Raw genomic sequence first — 20,641 nt, 5'->3', positions numbered from 1 at the left:
GATCGATCACGGCACACACTGACGTCATAGTCGAGCAACTTAAGCGTGGGTAATTTGTCGTCTTCAGCGATGAGCTTGCTGTTAGGGCTGGCGTAGATGGTGTCCCTGACGCACGCACGCTTGACGCCGACGACCAACTTGTCGACCCACTTGGCGAGGTCGTCCAGGTCCGGCTGCCCGATCTTGTCGTCGCCGGCGGCCTCAAGGCTCCTAAGCTTAGCCACCGCCGGCACTACGGCACCGGTGCCGGCCTCGCCGCCGGCGTCACGGACGGCCTCCTCGCCCACGGCGATGCAGGGGGCCAGGTCGTACTGCTCGGCGGCGGCGCCGGCGGCGGTGGCCTTGAACTTGCGCAGCTCAGCGGCGGCCGCGCCCAGGTCCTTCACCATGAGGGCGACGGCGGCGCCGACGACCTTGACGTGGCTGCTCTTGTAGCTCGATCTCCCGCCCCTCGACTAGGGCGTCGTAGCAGTAGGCCACGTGTGCTCGCGGTCCTCCACCGTGGTGTTGCAGATGGACTGCACGAACTGCGCCGTCGGGGTGCTCGCCTGACGCCCGTACGCCGCCGCCGGCTGTGGCTGCGTCGTCAGGGTCAGAGTGGCCGCGGCCACCGCGACCGCGATGCACGTTGCAAGGGCGCTGGCGCCACCACCCGTCGTCGCCATCGTCGTATCCTCGTATAGAAAGATCGATCGGTAGTCTTGTGAGGTTTATTTTGAGGAGGGTTTTGGTCTGCTCTCTGCTCTCTGGTCGGAGATGCATATATGCTCCTACATGGCTATATATGTGGTACTGCACTGGTACATACACGTATGCATGCTTCGATCGTTCATTCTATTTTTACCAAGGTGACTACATATAGCTAACTATTACTATTAGTAGTAGCGCATGCAAATGCAGATACATGGATGGTTGATGGTCTAGCTTGGACATCCGGATCCGATCCGGACGCGAGAGGCTAACCTTGGTAGCCCAGCCACTAGTGTTTTTTTTTTTTTTTTGAATTAGCCCAGGCACTAGTTTAGCATTGATTAATTAATAAGGTGCTGATGTTTCTAAAAAAAGGTGACTGTACAGTACATGCATGTTCCAATATGCAGAGCCCATGTATTTTTTTTTTCAAAAAGGTTGTACTATCTCAAAGCTGTGTGGATGTTGGGAGCGGGCTCAATTGTTGTACAATTCAAACAATTCAGTCAGATTTATTCACTACCAGAACAAATCTTATCCAGATTTCAAGAAAAAAATGATGATACTTTACCAGGTGTTACATGTTAACATATGCAAAATCGTGCATGTAAATCCCCTCCCCTGTCGCAGTAACAAATAACATACGAGTATATATATGTACCAGCTCACGCCTGATACCCAACTATCATTCTCGGTTAATCAGGCAAATGAAAGGCCGAGCGAGAGCATGTGAGAGGCCAGATGCAAAAAATACTTCAGGCTCTAATGCTATGTTAGTCATCCTCTATGTGGACTCTTCTAACTCCTCTCCGAATCGATCAAGTCTTGACACCTCCGCATCATAATCACGGATAAGAGAGTGGTTAATGGAACCATCGTCTTCACTTGCATGGATTTGCCGCCCACCAAACCTGCAATGCAAGAAAAGGGCAACAAATGCTATCAGAACAGATCAATCTGGGAGCACAAATGTCAGTTGCTCGGCATTCTCTTATATAATAATCTTATGCGTTGCGACAAGTAAACATGCACAATGCCAAGACTTACTATCGGACTTTTTTTTTTGTTAGATGGCAAACTTTTCTCCAATATTTCAGGCTAAAATCAATGAGGAAAATGGTAAATTAAAGGTTTCTGAGGGAAACAATTACAGGAGGTGAAAGCCAGAAAACCCCCATTTCAGCGTTTTGTTAACATCACACCAGAAACAAAGGGGAACAGAGTTACATGTGTTGACCTACCATCTTCCATTCATCTTCTCTATGCACTGGGCACCATCTTTCCGGTCTTTGAATTTCACCAGTATGACACCCTGTGGGTGATTTTCACAGACCTGCAAGCACAAACACATGAATTTAGCAAAAGTAGTTTGGTGGAAAAAAAATAGAAGGATAAAATAAGAACAATTTGGTGGGTTATGCCTGATCCATGCCAGTTTGGCTTTAGATAATTTATTTTTACAAAATATCCACCTCACATTATATTGAAAGATAGAAAGTTTGTTTTGCAAAGTAATTGGTAGAATTTGATTTTTAGACAAGTTCAGAGAAGCAACATATCTGTGGCTAGACATACCTTGACATTATCCACTGGACCAAACTTGACACATTCCTCTCTAACATCTACCTCAAGCTCAGAAAGAAGGTCTTCATTAGCCTGCAAGGTCAGAATGTTATTGGTTAATCTAATAAAAATAAAAATAAAGTTGCTATGAAGCATGAGCCTCATGAGAGCAATCTGAAATAATCTAATGTGTAAACAAGTACAAGTATGCTCTGTCTCCAGGATCTAAGTGGCACAGGCGGAATCAAGCATAGTTCAGCTACTCACTCTCAGCTCAGCAGGAGTGAACATGTGCCGTAAAATTACTGTAGTAGGAATCATCACCTTCTTATCATCATGTCCACCTATAGTTTGAAAAAATTTCAAGAAAACAAATGAAGTTAGATCCCAAGTTAGAGTTAGCTAATAATTAAAATAACTACCAAAAAGCAGCAATCAAAATTACCCCATCCAAGCATTTTGTCTTCAACCTTTCTGATCTTCCTTTTCTTTTGCTTGTCAGTTTTCTTTGCAATGAAAACATCACCTGAAACACATGTGCAGCATCAGTAATAAGCTTTGTAGCTGATGGCACAGAGTATTTGATTTTGGTACAACTATGAGATTGTACCTTTCTGCTCAAATCTGGCTGGACTTACAGACATCAGAGTCTTACCACCAGGACGGAATGATGTCCCATCCAACAATTGAACTGCTAAAGCTACAGAAGGCTCCTGGAACATCCAGAAAAAAAAAATGTGAAGAAAACAAACGCATAGTAAGTCCAAATACTCTGAGCAGTTTAACAAGGAGATACCTTGAAATATGTCACCAAGGCGTCACCCTTTTTCCTGCCAGTTTCCTTGTCAGTATAGATCTTCACCCGAGGCTTTTTAGTCTCTGGGTCCTGTGGTATCAGTTTATCAACATTTAAAGGTGTATGCTTTTAAAACATATTATTGATAAGAGAAACAAGTCAACAATGATAGCTATTCAAAATAAAATATCAAGTAAATATTGTAATATATTTTCAGTTTACTTAAGCCACCAACAGCATTTGATTAATTAATATTAGCCATCTAAGATAACCAATGAGTGTCTGTGACAATATCTAGTATCATAATGCATGCTGCAAGTTTGGACAGCTCAAATTTGCTAAATGAACTATTCAACAGTGAAACACACAAATTCTGGGTTGAATAGTTTACAACATTTAACAGCCTTGACATGAATATTTGAAGGTCCCAATATCCCATGACTCTGATAAGTCAAATTACGAAGTTACTTTGACTGTATGCCAATTAGTTACTTTCACAGATGGTGCCATATATATTAGTCCTAGCACCAATAAAACTAAATCATTTCACAGGTGTGACGTGTGAAAAATGAAAATAACACCAAGAATAAATAACAGAGACAGTCAGACACAACAATTTTGTCTCAGCAACACAACAGACTAAAAGCATACCTCCTTTATTATTCCACACTTGGAAAATACCTCCACAATCTGCAAAAGAAGTCCAGTATTGAAAGATCAGAGGAAGCAAATCTTTTTTAAATAACCAACTAATTAAGAATGTGTTAAATGGCTTTTTAAAAGAATGACTTCCATAGGTGATAGGAGCGAAATAAAATGAGGCTACCAAATTAGTTGATACAAGCAATTTACCTCCTCCACTGTGACATCATCAGGCAAACCAGTTACATAGACATGTGTGTTGACTTTGAGATCAAACCAACTGTCCGGAGGTTTGTTAGCTTCCTATCAAAGAAGTTCAACAGGTTACTAGAAGATTCAAATTGAACAGTGCAAACATAAGAAGAAATCCTAGAATGATTTGGAAAATGGAAGCCATACTTTTTTTTCAGCTGGCTTCTCAGAAGATTTCCATTTCTTTTCTCCTCTCTTTTCTGCTTTATCAGATTCTTTGTTTTTGGTTTCCGCTGGAGTGTTGATTTCTTCTAATAAAGATGGACCAGGGATATCTGGTGGCTGGAATACTTCTTCCTCAAGTGCAAATGTCATCTCTTCAACAGCATAATCGTCTTTTTTACCTGATACATCATTCTATACAAGCACAGAGGAATTAAATAATTGCAAAAGAAGATGATGATGAGGGAATACTAAACAATATGAAAGTGGCACAGTTTCTCCTCAAAAGAACAACACCAGAACACGAAACATAATGAAAAACACAGTGTATATAGTATTATTACTCCTGACATCCAACACAGCAATTAAGGAATTCTAAATCCATTAGCAAGTAAACTGCGATTTATACTGGTATTTGCTAGAACAGAGCATAGTTACTTTTGTCTTGTATTGAAAATTCAAAATAACATGAAAACTAACACAAACATTGATGTTTTCGATCATCAGCAAACCACAACAAGGATTATGGTGAAGAGCAAGAAACTAAAGAGAAAAGGTCGACCTTTATTAATAGAAGATGGCTTAGTATCATGAAGGTTATCAGACAGACTGTTTCAGAAACAGAGCTTAAAATCTTCCACCAACATTGGTAGTTGTGGCAAGTATAAACAAGATCAATTGAACAGTAAAGATCAATACAGGGCTCAGATAAATTAAACTCCTTGCAAATCTTACACGAGTAAGAAGACTACAGTTGCCCCAGGAATTTATTCCCTAACTAGTAAAATCCTTCAAATGATAAATAGTACCACAGGAGCTTCTGAGTGTATTAGATGATGGCTGATATTTTCCATTGCTCCATTCTACTATATAATGACAGGTAAGTTGGATGGACCATTGATATATGCCATATCCAATACAAGTTTTTACCAGATGGTCTATGCTGATTATTAATAAAGAAAGTACAGAATACCTAATAAAGCTCTAAATTTAGGAGATTAGGATGAATTCCAATCAATGGTGGAAAGTCAAGCAATTCACAGGTGGAACTAGGGGCGAGGACAGACGAGCAGAACTTACTTGAGGAACCCATGCCCTCAGTGTACAGTCCCACTTGTAAATGGTGCCATCATCGTCAGTAAATTCCTCCTCTCCATCTGGCGGGGTTGCCGGCCGCTCATCATCATGCCGGTCCACATCACCACCTTCAGCGCTGCCTTTCACTTCCTTCTCGGCCTCGGTAACCTCCTTTTGGAATTTCGCGAAATCATCGTCGATATCCGGAGCAGCTGCTGCACAGAAACCCAGTGGATGAGAAGGGAGCAGCCTTACAGAAATTCCATTGCAGGCAATGGCACTAACCTTGTCCAGACTGATCCTTTGCTGCTGTGACTAGAGAGTGCAACTCGGGGATCGATGAGAGCGGCAGCCATTCTTTCCTCCCTTGTGCCCACAGCATTGTGCTCTCGTTGAGGTAGCCGTTTGCAAAATGCTCTGCGAAGGGGAGCAAATTGATGCTTCGTGTTCAGCATTATTTGGGGGCAAAACATGTAAACAATAGAATCCAAATTCTACAAGCTTGAAAGGCCTGAAGCCGAAACCTTCTCCGCGAGATTATCTAACTTCAAATCAGAATCATGAAGCAAGGCAAGCAATTCCGCGTAGCTCACGGGACTCAACCCTAAGCGGCTAGAACCGACCGACCCCCAGCGAGAAAGCTCATAGTATCGGAACGCTGACGCACTGGACTCGTACGAGAAGGCGGGAGAGGGTCACCTCGCAGCTCCAGAAGCGCGTAGGGGCCAACGCCCAGCTGGTCCGGGCCGAGCACGTACCAGCCCACCTCGCCGGCGGCGGCCGCGCCGCTCGTCTCCATCTCCACGGGCACCCCCCACAAATTAAAGCCGGGAAAGAAGGGGAAGCGGGTGGGTACTGGGGCGGACGACGACGACGATATTTCGTGGGTGGGAAAACGGGTGCCGGGCGGAGGTGGAGGATGGCGGCGGCAGGCCGGAGAGGGAGGCGGCGGGGTCGTGGAGTCAACGGGAACTTGAACGACCGGTGGACGGACAAGACTCAGGAGAGCCACATGTAGTATGTGGACGGATGAGATCGCCCCAACACCCGCGATCCAACGGTCCTTGGACTTTGGATTTTCATAGTTGTTCAGCTGTTGGCTGATTCGGCTGATTTAATAATATAGTGTGAGAGAAAATAAACAGAAACAGGCTAAAATTAACTAGCTGAAAACAAGTCAATTCGTTTCTCATATTGGGTGGGTCTGTTTATATGGTTATGAAATTATTATATAGAAATAGAAAGTTGATTTGAAGTTATGTTATTAAAGTTTTTTTAGCTGCCCAATATTTATTTATAAAGTTTCTCAGTGAGTGCATCTCCCACTGTACCAAACAGATGTAAAGTGCATGTTCCATTATTGGATTATTATGAGATTTATTAGAATCTAGCTTGTTTCGATTAGAATTTGGCATTCTAGATTTTTTTATGAGATTCTTAAAATCCATTGAGATCCAAATGTGACAAGATTCATTAGAATTCTTCTCAAATCCATTGAGATTTTTCCAGGATTTCTTTTTCCACTTCTCCTATATCTCATATGCTTGAGACAAAATATAATTTTTGACATTGTTTGACTATAGAAAAATTTATGAACCAAATATCACTATAAGTTGTGTTTTTAATTGTACTAATTAGTTGCCTAAGATTACTGCAAAAAAATCAGACACCTAAAATATAGCAATTTCTCTCTTTTTTTTTCTTTTTTTAGCGAGCAAGAGATTTTTTTGTGAAGCATGAATGCATGGCCAGAGATTTCTAATGACAAGACCGAAAAGGGTGTATATCTCTCACTTCGACATCAAATCTCACTCAAGTTGGATTAGGTTTATTATAAAAATAATATTAGAATCTATATCTTTAGAAAGGTGTATACTATGAAAATGTATGACATGATCAAACTTAAGATTAATTGACTTTCACTTTTTATAGGTGTAGTGGATGGCGAAGCTAGAGCATGTTAGAGGTGTGTGTTCTTACCTAGTGGGTATGTAGGGGTGCCTATAGTTTCACCCCTGACAAGTGATGAGAGATGTGTTAAGCTGACCTGACCATACGCCAGCTGTGCTCGGTATGTCAAGATGAGTGAATATTCTACACATACAAACGGCACAAATTCCTGGAGGTAGACTGAAACAACTTGAGACAGACCAGATCATACATACTATTTGAAACATGATTATTTTCTTTTCTGGAGGAAGGAATGAGGTCGGCCGCGCCATTACCAACAGACCAGACGAAGATCACTTCAACAACAACCCAAAAAAAGAAAGGTGCAGGAATGGCAAACAAAACATACAAACTCTGTCCGTCAGTGTCTCCTGTTGACTGGTATGTACTACTACTATACTGGAGTTGATAAGATCCCCACCGGATCCGGCACGTTGACTTGTTCATCTCCCTCCACTCCAGGACTAGCGTAACATCCCCGCCGGTGACCACTTCGCCACCACCAGCCAACCACAGTCCACACTCCACAGAGTTCTCTCCCACCAACCCACCCCACGGCGTAAGCGGCGGCGGCGGCGGCGGCGGCGCCATGACCTGGAACAAGAACAACCCCCATGCTCCCGCACCCTCCTCCGACTCCGACGCCGACGACGGCCGCCTCCGCGAGCTCGGGTACAAGCAGGAGCTCAAGCGCCACCTCTCGTACGCACGCCAACGCCTCTCCTTCCATCTCTGCTATATCGTCAGCTCGATCGAGAGCGTTTGTTTGACCATTGATTCCCTGCTTGGCTGCTTCTGGACCATCGTTCACCATTCAACCAACCAAACCGGATTCATGACGGCAGGGTGCTGTCCAACTTCTCCATCTCCTTCACCGTCATCTCCGTGCTGACGGGGGTCACCACGCTCTACAACACGGGCCTCGCCTTCGGCGGGCCCGCCACCATGACGCTCGGCTGGTTCGTCGCGGGCGCCTTCACCATGGCCGTCGGACTCTCCATGGCCGAGATCTGCTCCGCCTTCCCCACCTCCGGTGGTCTCTACTACTGGAGCGCCCGACTCTCCGGAGACCGCTGGGCGCCCTTCGCCTCCTGGATCACCGGATGGTACCTACTCTTCCAGTACTGTATGACTTGTTCCTTTTACATAAAAATGGAATCTTTATCTGTGATCATGAAAAATGATAACTTTATTTGCAAAACAATCATGAACGCTGCCACCATGGCTGGTCAATGACCCTGCTTCCATCTTGGCTTGGAGCACTCTTGTTCGGCATGCGTGGTTGCGTGCGTTGACTTGAGAACGTAGTATATGATTGCAGCTGCCACACACACACGTTACGAATTTCCATTGAGGACGGGGACAAACGGTTTTTGACAAAGAACATTGCCTAAAACTGGATGTGGGTTAACTCACAAGGATACCATTTACTACTAGTCATGCTTTCAACTCTTCATGCTCTTCTCTCTAGCCTAACAGCCTCTGTTTCTACTTTCAGGTTCAACATTGTGGCACAGGTAAGCAGAGTATCACTTTTTCTGAATCTCCATATTCCTCCCCTCAATCAATCTTCAGTCTCAGCTCTCAGCCACTGCTTATTCGATCCAATCCATATCCACCTCTCTTCTCAATTTCTGCAGTGGGCAGGCACTGCCAGCATCGACTTCTCGCTGGCACAGCTAATCCATGTGATCATCCTTCTCAGCACTGGGGGCAACAATGGCGGCGGGTACTTGGCGTCGAAGTACGTCGTTTTCGCCTTCCACGCAGGGATTCTGCTGAGCCACGCCGCCATCAACAGCCTCTCCATCACTTGGCTGTCTTTGCTCGGGCAGTTCGCTGCGCTTTGGAATATGCTAGGTAATGTCTCTATAGACTGAATCTGTACCTTTTTTTTAATATTTTAATATAATTCCAGTAGGGGCTTTGCCCCTCCTGTTACATAAAAAAAAAAGAGTCTCTATAGACTTTGATGCATCCACTTCAATCACAAATCCACACAAACACATAGTACTAGCTAGTGTGTTTTACTTTGCTGATGAGATGTGCATGGCATGATATCTGTCTGTCATTTTCAGGTGTCTTTGTCCTGATGATCGCTGTACCGGTTGTTGCTACTGAGAGGGCCAGTGCAAAGTACGTTTTCACCCATTTCAACACGGGTAACAGTGCCGGAATTCACAGCAACCTCTACATCTTCGTTCTGGGGCTCCTCATGAGCCAATACACACTGTCAGGATACGACGCGTCTGCACACATGGTAACAGAAAAAAAGAAACCACGTGTGCTATGGAAACTTATTACTATGGTAATTAAGTAGCACTGTCCTAATACTGAGTGTGCTTTGGCTCTATGATGCAGACCGAGGAGACGAAGAACGCAGGCAGGAACGGGCCGATCGGGATAATCAGTGCGATCGGTATATCGCTGGTGGTAGGCTGGGGGTACATTCTTGGCATCACGTTTGCAGTGAAGGACTGTCTCCTTCCTCCTGAGCCCCGACAACGATGCCGGAGGGTACGCGATCGCTCAGGTGTTCTACCTCGCCTTCAAAAGCCGGTACGGGAGCGGCGCTGGAGGAATCGTCTGCTTGTGGATCGTCGCCGTCGCCATTTACTTCTGTGGCATGAGCTCCATGACTAGCAACTCAAGGTGATCCATCCTCTGCTCTGTTTCGCTGAACTTGTCATGGACATGTCTCAACTCTGAAGATTTTTTGGCTGTGGGTCTTTTGATCAGGATGACTTATGCGTTCTCGAGAGATGGGGCGATGCCGTTTTCATCCATCTGGCACAGAGTTAACAAGCAGGAAGTGCCGATCAACGCCGTCTGGCTCTCAGCTTTCATCTCCCTTTGCATGGCATTGCCGGTAACTGAGCTGAATCTTCCGTCATTTCACTCCTACTTTATCATCCTCTGATCAGATCAATGCAATGCGTGATGATTCACCTTTGCTTGTCGTTTTCAAATCCAAAATCCAAATGCATGCAGTCTCTGGGCAGCCTGGTGGCGTTCCAGGCGATGGCATCCGTGGCGACGACGGCGGTGTACATCGCCTACGCGCTGCCGATCCTGTTCCGCGTGACGCTGGCAGCGCACGAGGACAACCGCCGCTTCGTGCCGGGACCCTTCAGCCTCGGCCGGTACGGCGTGCTGGTGGGCTGGATCGCCGTGCTCTGGGTCGCCACCATCACCGTGCTCTTCTCGCTGCCGGTGTCGTACCCGGTGACCAAGGACACACTCAACTACACTCCGGTCGCCGTCGGCGGGCTCTTCACCCTCATCCTGTCGTCGTGGACCGTCAGCGCCAGGCGATGGTTCACGGGTCCCGTCACGAATTTGGGAGGATAGATAGATAACGTGGTGCTGGGTTCGTCGTGTGATTGCAAAATCGAAATCGAATAGAAAACGGTGATCGAATCCGACTCTACCTCGTGAATCCGACAAGCAGCACTCGATCGCCGCCCCGTTGCGACCTATAAATCCACCGGCCGGGGCCTCGTTCGTTTCCGCTCGAAATTTCGTTTGCACTGTGGGTCCGGTAGTCGTGGGACGGAGATGGCGGCGGCGACGGTGGCTCTAGGCGCTGAGATCTTCGGCCAGGGCTTCCGTTTCCTGCCGACGCCGCACGACGCCGTGACCTACTACCTGCCGCGCCTCGTCGCCGGAGAGCCGCTCCACGACGCGGTCCGCCCAGTCGTCCACCACGCCGACGTGTACGCGTGCGCGCCTGCCGACCTCGCGCGCCGCTTCTGCCCGCTGCCCAAGACCGGCGACCGGTTCTTCTTCACCCCTGAAGCGAGCACGCGCCGCTGGCGCCGCCCAAGCTAGTAGAGATGGGTCGTGGCAGGCGCAGAACACGGCGGACATCAAGGCCCGCCGCGGCGGCGGGGATGATGATGCCAAGGTCGGCGAGCTCAGGAAGCTTCGGTACAAGAGCGGCGGCGTGTACACCGACTGGCTTATGGACGAGTACTCCTCCGTCGCCGGCGGCGGCGAGACCCAGTTCGTCTTGTGCAAGATGTACGTGTCTCCTAGAGCTGCCCCGACATCCGCGGCGCACAAGGAATCCGCGGCTTATTTCTTCTTGACGCTACCACCGCCACCGCCACCCCCTGCTGCGTCCGCGGCCGTCTTCATGCAGCCAGCGCCAGCGGCGGCGGCACCCAAGAGGCCAGCAGCACCGCCGCAGCCTGCCATGTCGCCACCGTGCACCAAAAGAATGCGACGGGGTCCTGTTGTGCTTCTGCAGCCGGCGGGTGGCAACGCGTCCTTGCCACCACCACCACCACCACAGCCGCCGTGTGCGCCGCCAGTTCTTCCGACCCTCACCGCTGTTGGCAAGATGCCCTTGGCACCACCACCACAGCCGTCGTGTGCGCCTCGCCGCGGTTCGACGACTCGCTTGGCGACGCAGCCATCGCCCGCTTCAGCTCCTCTGGCGCCGCCGGTTCCAGTCCGTCCTGCGACGCAGCCGCATCACTCACCAATGCCATTGCCAGCGCCACCGCAGCCACTTCAGCAGCAGGTGCCGCCATTGCTGCCGACTCCCCCGGTGGCGCGCACCTGCCACGTGCCTGTCCCGTCGAAGCAGAGGAAGATACTTGATCCGTTTGAAGCCGCCATGCTGAGCGATGAAGCAGAGGACCAAACAGTGCCTGCAGCACCTCATCCGCCGCCGCCTCCTGCTGCTGCTGCTACGCCTGCGCTTCAAGACGAAGACGAAGACGAGTGGGACGATTTAGCCAAGGCGTTGGAATTTGGAAATTGAAGACGTCGTGATGACAGCTGCCCAAGCAAGACTTCGAGAAGACAGAGTTGTTGCAGTACGTAGGTAGTAGCAACGCTAGTATAAACTCTTACACTATATGTATGGCTGACTTTTTTGGGGGGAAAGAACTCTCCTGCCAATTTGGCAAACCTTAATGTATGACGTGACAGCAAATTGTGTTGCATTTGTGTTGACGTTGAATTTGATCGAGCCAACACACCAGCGGGCTTTGAACGCCCAAAAAAGTTGTAAACACAACCTGCAACGCAACAAGAACGTAGCGTAATCGATCAAATCGATCTAGGGATCGATAGGACCGATGTAGAGCTCGTTCAAGGCTGAAACGGCTCCCGAACCACCTCCGGAAAGATCCGTCAGGAGGAAGCACGTGGAGGATCTCCTAGGACCAGCAAGGCCACCTAGGAAGCCAACAAATCTCGTGGAGAGAGGTGTTGGACAGTAGGTAGAGGCACTGTTTACCTAAACGGTCGTTTAGCCCATTTAAACACCGTGTAAACGCTACACGGTGGTGCGCCGTTTCTATTTAATCACCCGTTTACCCCGTTTAATTGGCCGTTTAGCCCGTTTAATGGGACGTTTTGCCTGAATAATGGCTAAACGGTAGGTGACCGACTGTTTACCGTTTAGCGTTTAGGAAAACACTGGGTAGAGGTGAGGAGAAGAATTAGGGCAAAGGAAAATAGAGTTTTGGTTGTATTTTTTGACGATTGATAGGATGGGATCAATCGGCCGTGATCCCCTTGTTTATATAGGGGGTGGTCTTATCCCAGTAGGAAATATCCCTAAGACGTAATATCCAAGTTCCCTACACTTAAAACTTTCCAAAACATGATTTAGATCGATTTTGGTTCGGAATCAGCCTCAAACCGGCTTAGCCGGGTGGAGACCCGGCTTAGCCGGTTCTGTTGAGGAGCTCAGCCCCTGGCCGGCTAAAATAAAGGGAGCCGGCTTGGCCGGCTTGGGACCTGGCTAAGCCGGGTGACAGAGAGAGGGAGAGGGGCCGGCTCAGCCGGCTGGCAGAGGGGGAGACGGCCTAGCCGGCTAGGCGACCCGGCTAAGCTGGCTGTGTCTGGCTCGCTGTCCTCCTCGCGCGATTCTTGCTCTGTTTGCGACCCGTTTGACCTCAACCATGCCCAGGGCCTCCAAAACTCAGTTGACTTGCTAAAAATGATCCCAGACGAATTTGAGTGTCAACAATTTGTTTATAGTATAGTATATATGTATGTATTGGCAAGCTGTAACCTAAATATTTCTGTTGCCAGTTCTCTAGTCTGTGAACTGTGTCAGCAACAGTCAACAAATAACCAATTAAGGTGATATATCAATGTCTCCCATGTATTAGTTTTCAAAAGTGAAACCTAAAATAAAAAGGGGTAAATTCCACTGTCTGTACAATCTTTGATCAGTTTCAACAGGTTCAGACTATGCTCCATGGTTTTAACCCAACTGATGAGACTGATTCTTGGTATTATAGTTGGGGCACGTCTATTTTTACCTCCAAGAAAGCATACTGTCACCTGCTGGGTACTAGCTGTGCTCATCCAATCTTTAAAAAGATGTGGAAGTCCTCTTGCCAACCCAAACACAAAGTTTTCTTCTGGCTTCTAATTCAAGACAGGCTAAGCACTTGGAATATACTGAGAAGGAAAAACATGCATTTGCCGGCCTACAATTGTGTGCTTTGTTTTCTGAATTCTGAAGAGACCGTAAATCATCTGTTCCTAGAATGTGCTTTTGCCAGAGAATGTTGGGCTCTAATTACGTTTTGAAAGTTTCAAATCATAGCTGCACTCCAAGTTTTACATGGAAATAATCATCATTATGTGCTGGAGCATTTGGGCTGTGAGAAATGACTACGGCCCCGTTTGGAATGCGGGATTTTTTTCCTGATCCTGTACTTTTTTCTGTGAAAATGAACTGATTCCTGTAAAATTCCTGTGCAATTCCTGCGAAATTCCTGCGTTCCAAACAGGTCCTACATTTTCAGAGGAATCTTGGTTAGCAGTTTGCGTGGACTGGGGATTTTCAGAACCACCTTCCAGCAGCTCCTGCCGAGGGCTAAGAAGAGTTACTTCTCTGCTATTGAATCATGGTTAGAGCAAGTTGTGTAAATGCCTTAATCTTTTTTTTTTTCCTGAGCTGCTTTTCCTGCTCTCTTCCTTGCTCTAGCTGTTTTGTTTTCTTTCAGTCCTCTTTGTAATCACCTCGGTTACCTTTTCAATAAAATTTCAGTAGAGGCTCCTTGAGCCTCTCCTGTTTGCTAAAAAAAAAAGGGGGGTAAATTCCCAGAACCACTGTATCAAGCACCCTAAAAATTACTAAATTACGTTTCTCGGGGGAAAAAAAAGGGCACCGCATTTTGAGACAATAGATGGTACTAAAAATTACCCTAGGTGCCAATTCAATTTCCATCTCTATTCATAGTGGAATATCTCACAAAGAAGATACGTACAAATATTCGCCGTTTCTCATCCAAGAATTGAATTGTGATGAAATGAACACTCATTACAGTAACGGTCCTGCTAGTCGGTGATCGAAGTGCCCGGTTGTGGCGCTACTTGCGCAAGGTCCAACGGCGCTGTCTAAGCTAGCTAGCTGTGTACGTGGCTATGTACACAAGCAAATACGTACATAGCTAGCTAGCACCACAAGCAAATACGTACATAGCTAGCTGTCTAAGCAAATACGTACATCCGCTGCCTGAACCAAACTTCACAAGCAAATACGTACATAGCTTGCTGTCAGGTGATCCGCTGATTCTGATTCTTAGCTGCAAAGCATGAAATCGTCGCCATCCTGCAGGCCGTACGTGGCGCTTTCTTTATCCTCACCGTACGATCGACGTCGTCCACAGGCGGTCTTGTAGTAGGAGGAGCCAGAAAGAAGGAGAGAAAAAAAAAATTGCCATAACGCGCACTCCTTTGCACCTCTCAAAGTCGTCTCATGCGCGCCGTAGACGAAGGCACGATATAGAGGACGACGAGGCTGTGTGTACATGCCGGCCGTCAGGTGTCCAACGCGCCAGATATATGAACCTGCTGTCAGCAGATATATGTCTCGCGCGGTGCAGTGTTAAGCCGCCCGTCCACCTAGCTAGCTAGCTTCTCCCAGACACATATAGAGACGACGTTTGACGAGTGCAAAAGCTCAATGGTGAATGTCGTGCATGCGCCGTGGATGTCGTGCACCCAGCAGCGGTTAGAGATGGTGGCCTCGCTCACGGATTTGCCACGTCGCCGCTTGGACGCAACGGCGAAGAGGTGCGGGCCGGGGCGAACCAACCTTCTTGATCGTTGGACCCTCCGGCAGCCACGAGAGTCCGTCCATCAGAAATGAGTGGTGAGGCCGTCGCCGAGAGCGACGGTGACCGATGAATAATCAACGTCCGGCGCCGGATCAAGGTCGTAAAGTAAATGCGTTGCAAACTTGCAGTTTGCTACTTACACGGTCGGCAGGACTGGTTCGCTGGTTTGATTGGGGTGGTCTAGATGACGCATTCAACTCTTGAAAACACAATTCCTCCTCTCTTATTGGAGTTTTGATTGTTGACCAATGACCAACACGATTGGCCTGCATCCCCACTTGTCGATGCCGCAGGTTCCTTCTCATTGCCCTCTTGAATTCCTGATTACTACTACTGGTACGAGTATATATACACCACCACCGTCGCTGTGGTGTTTGCCCAACCCAAAGCATATCCGCAACTGCACAAGTGCATCATCGTCTCGAGGGCCAGCTGCCAGGCACCAGCACCAGGTTCTTCATCTCGTCTCTTTGCAGTCGGCCAATCGATCTCATCCGCGTAATCTCAATCGTCGTATCCCTAATTTGCAGCGAGCCTGCTGTTAGCTTTGGGGTCACCACGGTACGCGCTTCCCATCCTTTTTTAAGATAGTAGTAGTAGTCTATAGTCCTTGAGTTTACACTATTTCGTCATTTAATTCTCCCATGGTAAGCGCTTCCGCTAATTGACGAGCACTGTTTGGTAGGGTTTCTTCACGACTTTAGAAGTCATTTGGAGCCGTTTTATGCCAAATGGGTTATAAAAAAAAACGGCTTCACCTATGAAACCCCTTAAATCGTGCTCTCATAAAGTTTTAAGGTGGCATGAAACTAAAAATAGTGGTTTCACCCATCCTGCATGGCATTCTATGAGAGCATATATATTTTAAAGAACTCTATACTACGTAGAGTTGTTTTGCCAAACAATTTATGAAGACGGCTCCAACTCTACCGATGAAGCTGAAGCCAAAAAAAAAATAGCTTCACTGGTAAAGCGGAGTACTACCAAACAGGGCATATAGAACAGATTACAGATGGATCCTTTTTCTTTGCTTGTCAGATCCACACATGTGCACACAGCACGAGCTTATTAGAAATTTAGAATTAATGGTGTACGGACCATCAGCAAGGAATTAGCACTTGCTTTACTTTGCTGAATTATGCAGAAACGAACGGAGCTACGATCGACAGCAAGCTACTACTGTATAAGCACAAGTATGGAGCCTGCTCAGGGTCTGCCGTTCGAAGTGCTAGAAGAAATTACTGATGGTTTCTCCGAAGAGCGACTCCTGGGCACTGGCGCGTACGGAAAGGTTTACAAGGTGATCTGAATTCCGAATAGTCCGCGCAATTTTTTGTCAGCTACTGTACTGTACTGCACACACAACTAACTAAGAATAATATGTATTCTGAACATGCATGCTAATTAAGTATAGTCTTCATGCTAGTTGTATATAAATGTTTGTAAGATTCGAAACTGTAGTCATATTATCTCCACAGTGACATATACTCCCTCCGTTCAAATTATAAGTCATTCTAAAAATCTTGAAGAGTCAAAGTATCTTAAGTTTGACAAAAAATTATAATGATATACTATAAAGCATCAAAGCATCTTGAAGAATCAAAGCATCTTTAAAGAAATACAAAAATTCATGATATCAAATTGATATACTATGAAAATATAAGTAATAAAGAATATAATGATACTTAGTTGGTATCATAAATGTTATTATCTTATTATATAAAGTTGGTCAAATTTAAAAAACTTTGACCCTCTAAGATTTTTGGAATGATTTATAGTTTGAGTGTGAGGGAGTATGATGTTTACAACAATCAAGCTGTACGTGCGCGCGTTAAATACTGATAGTAATAGATTCTGAGCAGGGAAACACAAAAATGGAGATGAGGTTGCAGTGAAGATGGTTACCGATTACGATCTTGACGATTGGGATTTCAAGGAGTTACGAAACCAAATGATGCTGGATCATCCAAACATTGTGCGGGTAGTTGCCTACTGCGATGAAACAGAATGCAAACAAATAAAATACAAGGGGGGATATGTTATAGCTGATTTGAGACACAGAGCGCTATGCTTAGAATATATGCACAATGGGAGTCTTCGAAAGCATCTTTCTGGTTAGTGCTACAAATTAACTCAAAGACCAGATCAAAGTTGGTTCATCATGCATGTCTAACACAACAGATCGTGCATGCGTGACTCATATGGGCCGGGGGAGCTAGCCACATCTTAGTTTCGATTATTATATTAACCCCCCGTACTGATCTATCTGCTTGATTACCATGCATTTTCAGATGAATGTGATGGACTTGACTGGCACACACGTTACAAAATAATTAAGGGGACAAGTGAGGGCTTACAATACCTTCACGAGGGATACACCATACCTGTATACCATATGGACTTGAAACCAGACAATATACTGCTTGATAGAAACATGGTGCCCAAACTTGCAGATTTTGGCTTGTCCCCTTTCGGTCGCGATGGGTCCATAAGAATGTCAATATCATCATTAATAACTCGTGTAGGAACAATGTAAGCTGAGCCATCAAAATTTTTACTGATTACAGTACTAGCTAGCTAGTAGAATATGCTTTGAGATAAGCTCATTAATTTTTTGTGTCCACGCAGTGGATATCTGCCACCAGAATACATTCGGTTTGGTAAAATCACAAAGAAGAATGACATATTCAGCCTGGGAGTAGTAATGATAAAGATAATTGCAGGGCCTAGAGGCCGCAAAAGAAGTGCTGAAATGCCTCCCCAGGAATTTATTGATCAAGTAAGAAACAAGAAATGTGGTTTCTTTTTGAGTGAGCAATAACAATACTACAATTAATGGTCCTTTTTGCATTCCAATTCCGCAGGTACAAGGCAACTGGCGGAAGAGGTTGCAGTGTACATGGAGCGGCTCCTTGCTAGAAGCGTACTGCCAACAAGTAAAGACATGCACTGAAATAGCACTAAACTGCATGGAGGAAGATAGACATACAAGGCCCGGTATCGCGGCAATTATCCTTAGTCTCAATGAAATGGAAACCATGATTGAGGAGTTGAAGAATGACGCGGAGTCAGGGCTGGATGAGGTAACTAACTACTACTCCCTCCGTCTTAAAAAACGCAATTCTAGCTAGCTAGAGTATGCGTTTTTTTACAGAGGAAGTACGCCGACAAAAACTTTCACCAGACACGCTAACAAAAAAGATAAATACTACAATTTCTCACATTAATCAGAAACATTGAACCATCAAATAAAAGTTCAGCCATTAGTAACCATTGGATTGCTTTACCTTACTATTACTACTAATTGGAGCTCCAATGAAGGCTCCAAAATAACTCTCACCAGACATGCTAACAGAAAAATATAGATAGTATAAATTATCATGTTAATTAGAAACATCCAACCATCAAATAAAAGTTCTAGCCATTAATAACCATAGGATTGTTTTGACGGAGGGAGTACTCCGTAGTATCATCATCATTCTAAATTGGCCATCCGGCATATATACTGATATATCAGTCACAGTTAGTCAAAGGTGTGGCCTTCCGATCCGATCCCATTATTCTCTCCAATTCAATCGATCGCATAGTAGCCATTTTCGACCATCTGCACTCATGCATGCACCAGTCATCACCAATCACCATTGTGCGTGGATGATGCAGTACGTGATCGATCGTACACGTACTGTTGAACGACGCACCATGCCATGCATGCATGCTCACCGTGTATGCGAACGACGTACGTACATGCAGGTCCATGTCACGACTACCGCGCCCGTCGAGGAGGCTCCGGTGGTGGTGGCGGCTGTCCAGCCGACCGCCGTCGTCGTCGTCGAGACCCCGAAGGAGGAGGCCGGCCGCTGCTTCAGTCGTCCCTGACACCCTGGCCGCCGACGAGCCAGCTCCGGCGGAGAACGGGGTCGTCGCTAAGGAGAAGCTGAAGCCGGAGGCTCTCCGTGCTGGGACTGAGACCAAGGAGGTCGAGATCGAGGTCGAGGCCGTGGCCGCGCCTAGAGGCAGCATCATGCCATCCCATTAATCGAGTTGTGTCTATGCCGACACTACAGGCCTGTGGGCCAGGCATGGCCCTAGATCGTGTCTATGCCGACACTGGCACTATAACCTTGTGTCCGGCCCGTGCTAGTGTCATGTTGTTTAAGGTTGGGTCCGTCTTAGCACATGGTTGTCCCATTTGGTCATCTGTAGTGTTAATTAATTAGTACTTCTATATGTCGGGGTTATGAATGGGCTGACTATTCAGCGAACGTTCACTCCAACAGGAATGAGCGATCAATTTTCAGACAGTCCGCAACTTTTCTTTTTTGGCAAAAAAAATTCACAACTTTCCTTTTTTGGAAAGTTTTCTATTTTTAGCAAAAAGAAAGACAAGTTACAAAGCTGTACGTATAACTTTTGTCTATAACTTATGCCTACAATTTATACATCTAACTTATACACATGACTTATGTGATCTTCAACGTTACAAAGTTACGCTTATAACTTATACATATAACTTATACATATAACTTATTACATAAAACCCATAACTTACAGCGTCACAAAAGTTATATCTAACATATATATATAACTTATAACATGAAACACATAACTTACAACGTCACAAAAGTTACATCTAACTTATATATATAACTTATTACATGAAACACATAACTTACAACGTCACAAAAGTTACATCTAACTTACACATATAACTTATATGTATAACTGAGGTTTTATGTCATAAGTTAATATACACAAATGGCTATTAGAAAAAAAAAATTCTTCGAAACATATTCGAGTGTGATCTATTTTTGTTCGCCACGTCACGTGGAACACGATGGTGCGGATGGAATTTTAAACGAATACATCGTTTAGAATCTATAATAATTTCAAATAAATATTTCTTTTCTTGCATCAGCGCTGCATGCATAACCACATGCATGGAAAGAGGAAGAACGCCATGTGCATACATCAGAAGTTGTATTTGTATGCGGACGTGTCTTGTAGGCGGGCGGGCAACGCTGTCGAAGATCGTTCGCTCGGGTGGAAACCTGAGCGAACGTTCTCTGGAATGGAACTGCGGGTTACGAACCCAGTGTCCGTGCTAATGTGGCGTGGCCTGACAGCACATCAGTGGGGCGAGTCTTGGAGCTCTTCTGCCGTTTAAATATGTGACGTATACCGAACCATGTATGAATATTGACACTACTCCAGAAACGTTTTTCATGGCGGGGGGATTTGCTTTCCCGTAGCGGGCAAACGCGTCTGCCAGCGCGGAAATGTCACGGTAAATCGTGGCCTTCCCGCGGCGGGCTGCTTTGCCCGCTGCGGTTAATCGATTTACCGCGGCGGGCACGTTAGGATGCCCGCCGCGGTTGAACGTTTCAAAAAAACAAAAAAAAAACCCAGGAACCCG

General features: G+C 46.1%; 3 protein-coding genes and 1 pseudogene across 12 annotated transcripts; 3 read left to right on the top strand and 1 right to left on the bottom strand.

Moving 5' to 3' along the window:
* Nucleotides 1-1,235: 1,235 nt before the first annotated feature.
* LOC136508738 (splicing factor U2AF-associated protein 2-like) lies at nt 1,236-6,155 on the bottom strand. Of its 2 annotated transcripts, none has more exons than XM_066503512.1 (13): nt 5,882-6,155; nt 5,468-5,599; nt 5,186-5,397; nt 4,091-4,300; nt 3,902-3,994; nt 3,701-3,739; nt 3,050-3,139; nt 2,864-2,966; nt 2,699-2,779; nt 2,521-2,597; nt 2,266-2,346; nt 1,932-2,023; nt 1,236-1,601 (listed from the first exon to the last, which is right to left on the bottom strand). In XM_066503512.1, the coding sequence occupies exons 1-13, from the start codon at nt 5,979-5,981 to the stop codon at nt 1,475-1,477; spliced, it is 1,437 nt and encodes a 478-aa protein (XP_066359609.1). In that variant the 5' UTR covers nt 5,982-6,155; the 3' UTR covers nt 1,236-1,474. The 2 variants fall into 2 exon arrangements, with proteins under 2 accessions (XP_066359609.1, XP_066359610.1); XM_066503513.1 differs by having other exon boundaries at nt 5,186-5,394.
* A 1,421-nt stretch (nt 6,156-7,576) lies between these two features.
* Nucleotides 7,577-10,526, top strand: LOC136508924 (amino-acid permease BAT1 homolog; annotated as a pseudogene).
* A 164-nt stretch (nt 10,527-10,690) lies between these two features.
* On the top strand, nt 10,691-11,903 carry LOC136506921 (actin-binding protein wsp1-like). The gene is made up of 2 exons (XM_066501804.1): nt 10,691-10,930; nt 10,983-11,903. Exons 1-2 carry the CDS (start codon nt 10,691-10,693, stop codon nt 11,901-11,903), a joined length of 1,161 nt encoding a protein of 386 aa, XP_066357901.1.
* Nucleotides 11,904-15,611: 3,708 nt separating this feature from the next.
* On the top strand, nt 15,612-19,453 carry LOC136508701 (putative cysteine-rich receptor-like protein kinase 12). 9 transcript variants are annotated; one of them, XM_066503445.1, is made up of 8 exons: nt 15,612-15,680; nt 15,759-15,789; nt 16,373-16,528; nt 17,091-17,342; nt 17,520-17,760; nt 17,857-18,007; nt 18,093-18,311; nt 18,979-19,453. In XM_066503445.1, the coding sequence occupies exons 4-8, from the start codon at nt 17,126-17,128 to the stop codon at nt 19,102-19,104; spliced, it is 954 nt and encodes a 317-aa protein (XP_066359542.1). In that variant the 5' UTR covers nt 15,612-15,680; nt 15,759-15,789; nt 16,373-16,528; nt 17,091-17,125; the 3' UTR covers nt 19,105-19,453. The 9 variants fall into 9 exon arrangements, with proteins under 9 accessions (XP_066359542.1, XP_066359541.1, XP_066359543.1 ...); XM_066503444.1 differs by having other exon boundaries at nt 15,613-15,789; XM_066503446.1 differs by having other exon boundaries at nt 15,613-16,528; nt 17,682-17,760.
* Nucleotides 19,454-20,641: the final 1,188 nt, after the last annotated feature.

This window comes from Miscanthus floridulus, chromosome 15 (assembly GCF_019320115.1).
Source record: "Miscanthus floridulus cultivar M001 chromosome 15, ASM1932011v1, whole genome shotgun sequence".
Taxonomy (NCBI): domain Eukaryota; kingdom Viridiplantae; phylum Streptophyta; class Magnoliopsida; order Poales; family Poaceae; genus Miscanthus; species Miscanthus floridulus.
The sequence above is the reverse complement of the archived record's forward strand: the minus strand, read 5'-3'. Positions and strand labels throughout refer to the sequence as shown.

Coding starts and splice junctions, on each gene's coding strand:
- LOC136508738 (XM_066503512.1), bottom strand. CDS start 5,981: ATGGAGACGAGCGGCGCGGCCGCCGCCGGCGAGGTGGGCTGGTACGTG. Junction 2,967..3,049: donor CCTTGGTGACATATTTCAAG/GTATCTCCTTGT, acceptor TGGATGTTCCAG/GAGCCTTCTGTAGCTTTAGC. Junction 2,598..2,698: donor AGACAAAATGCTTGGATGGG/GTAATTTTGATT, acceptor TTCAAACTATAG/GTGGACATGATGATAAGAAG.
- LOC136506921 (XM_066501804.1), top strand. CDS start 10,691: ATGGCGGCGGCGACGGTGGCTCTAGGCGCTGAGATCTTCGGCCAGGGC. Junction 10,931..10,982: donor GGTTCTTCTTCACCCCTGAA/GCGAGCACGCGC, acceptor GGGTCGTGGCAG/GCGCAGAACACGGCGGACAT.
- LOC136508701 (XM_066503445.1), top strand. CDS start 17,126: ATGGTTACCGATTACGATCTTGACGATTGGGATTTCAAGGAGTTACGA. Junction 18,008..18,092: donor CCCAGGAATTTATTGATCAA/GTAAGAAACAAG, acceptor CCAATTCCGCAG/GTACAAGGCAACTGGCGGAA. Junction 18,312..18,978: donor CGGAGTCAGGGCTGGATGAG/GTAACTAACTAC, acceptor ACGTACATGCAG/GTCCATGTCACGACTACCGC.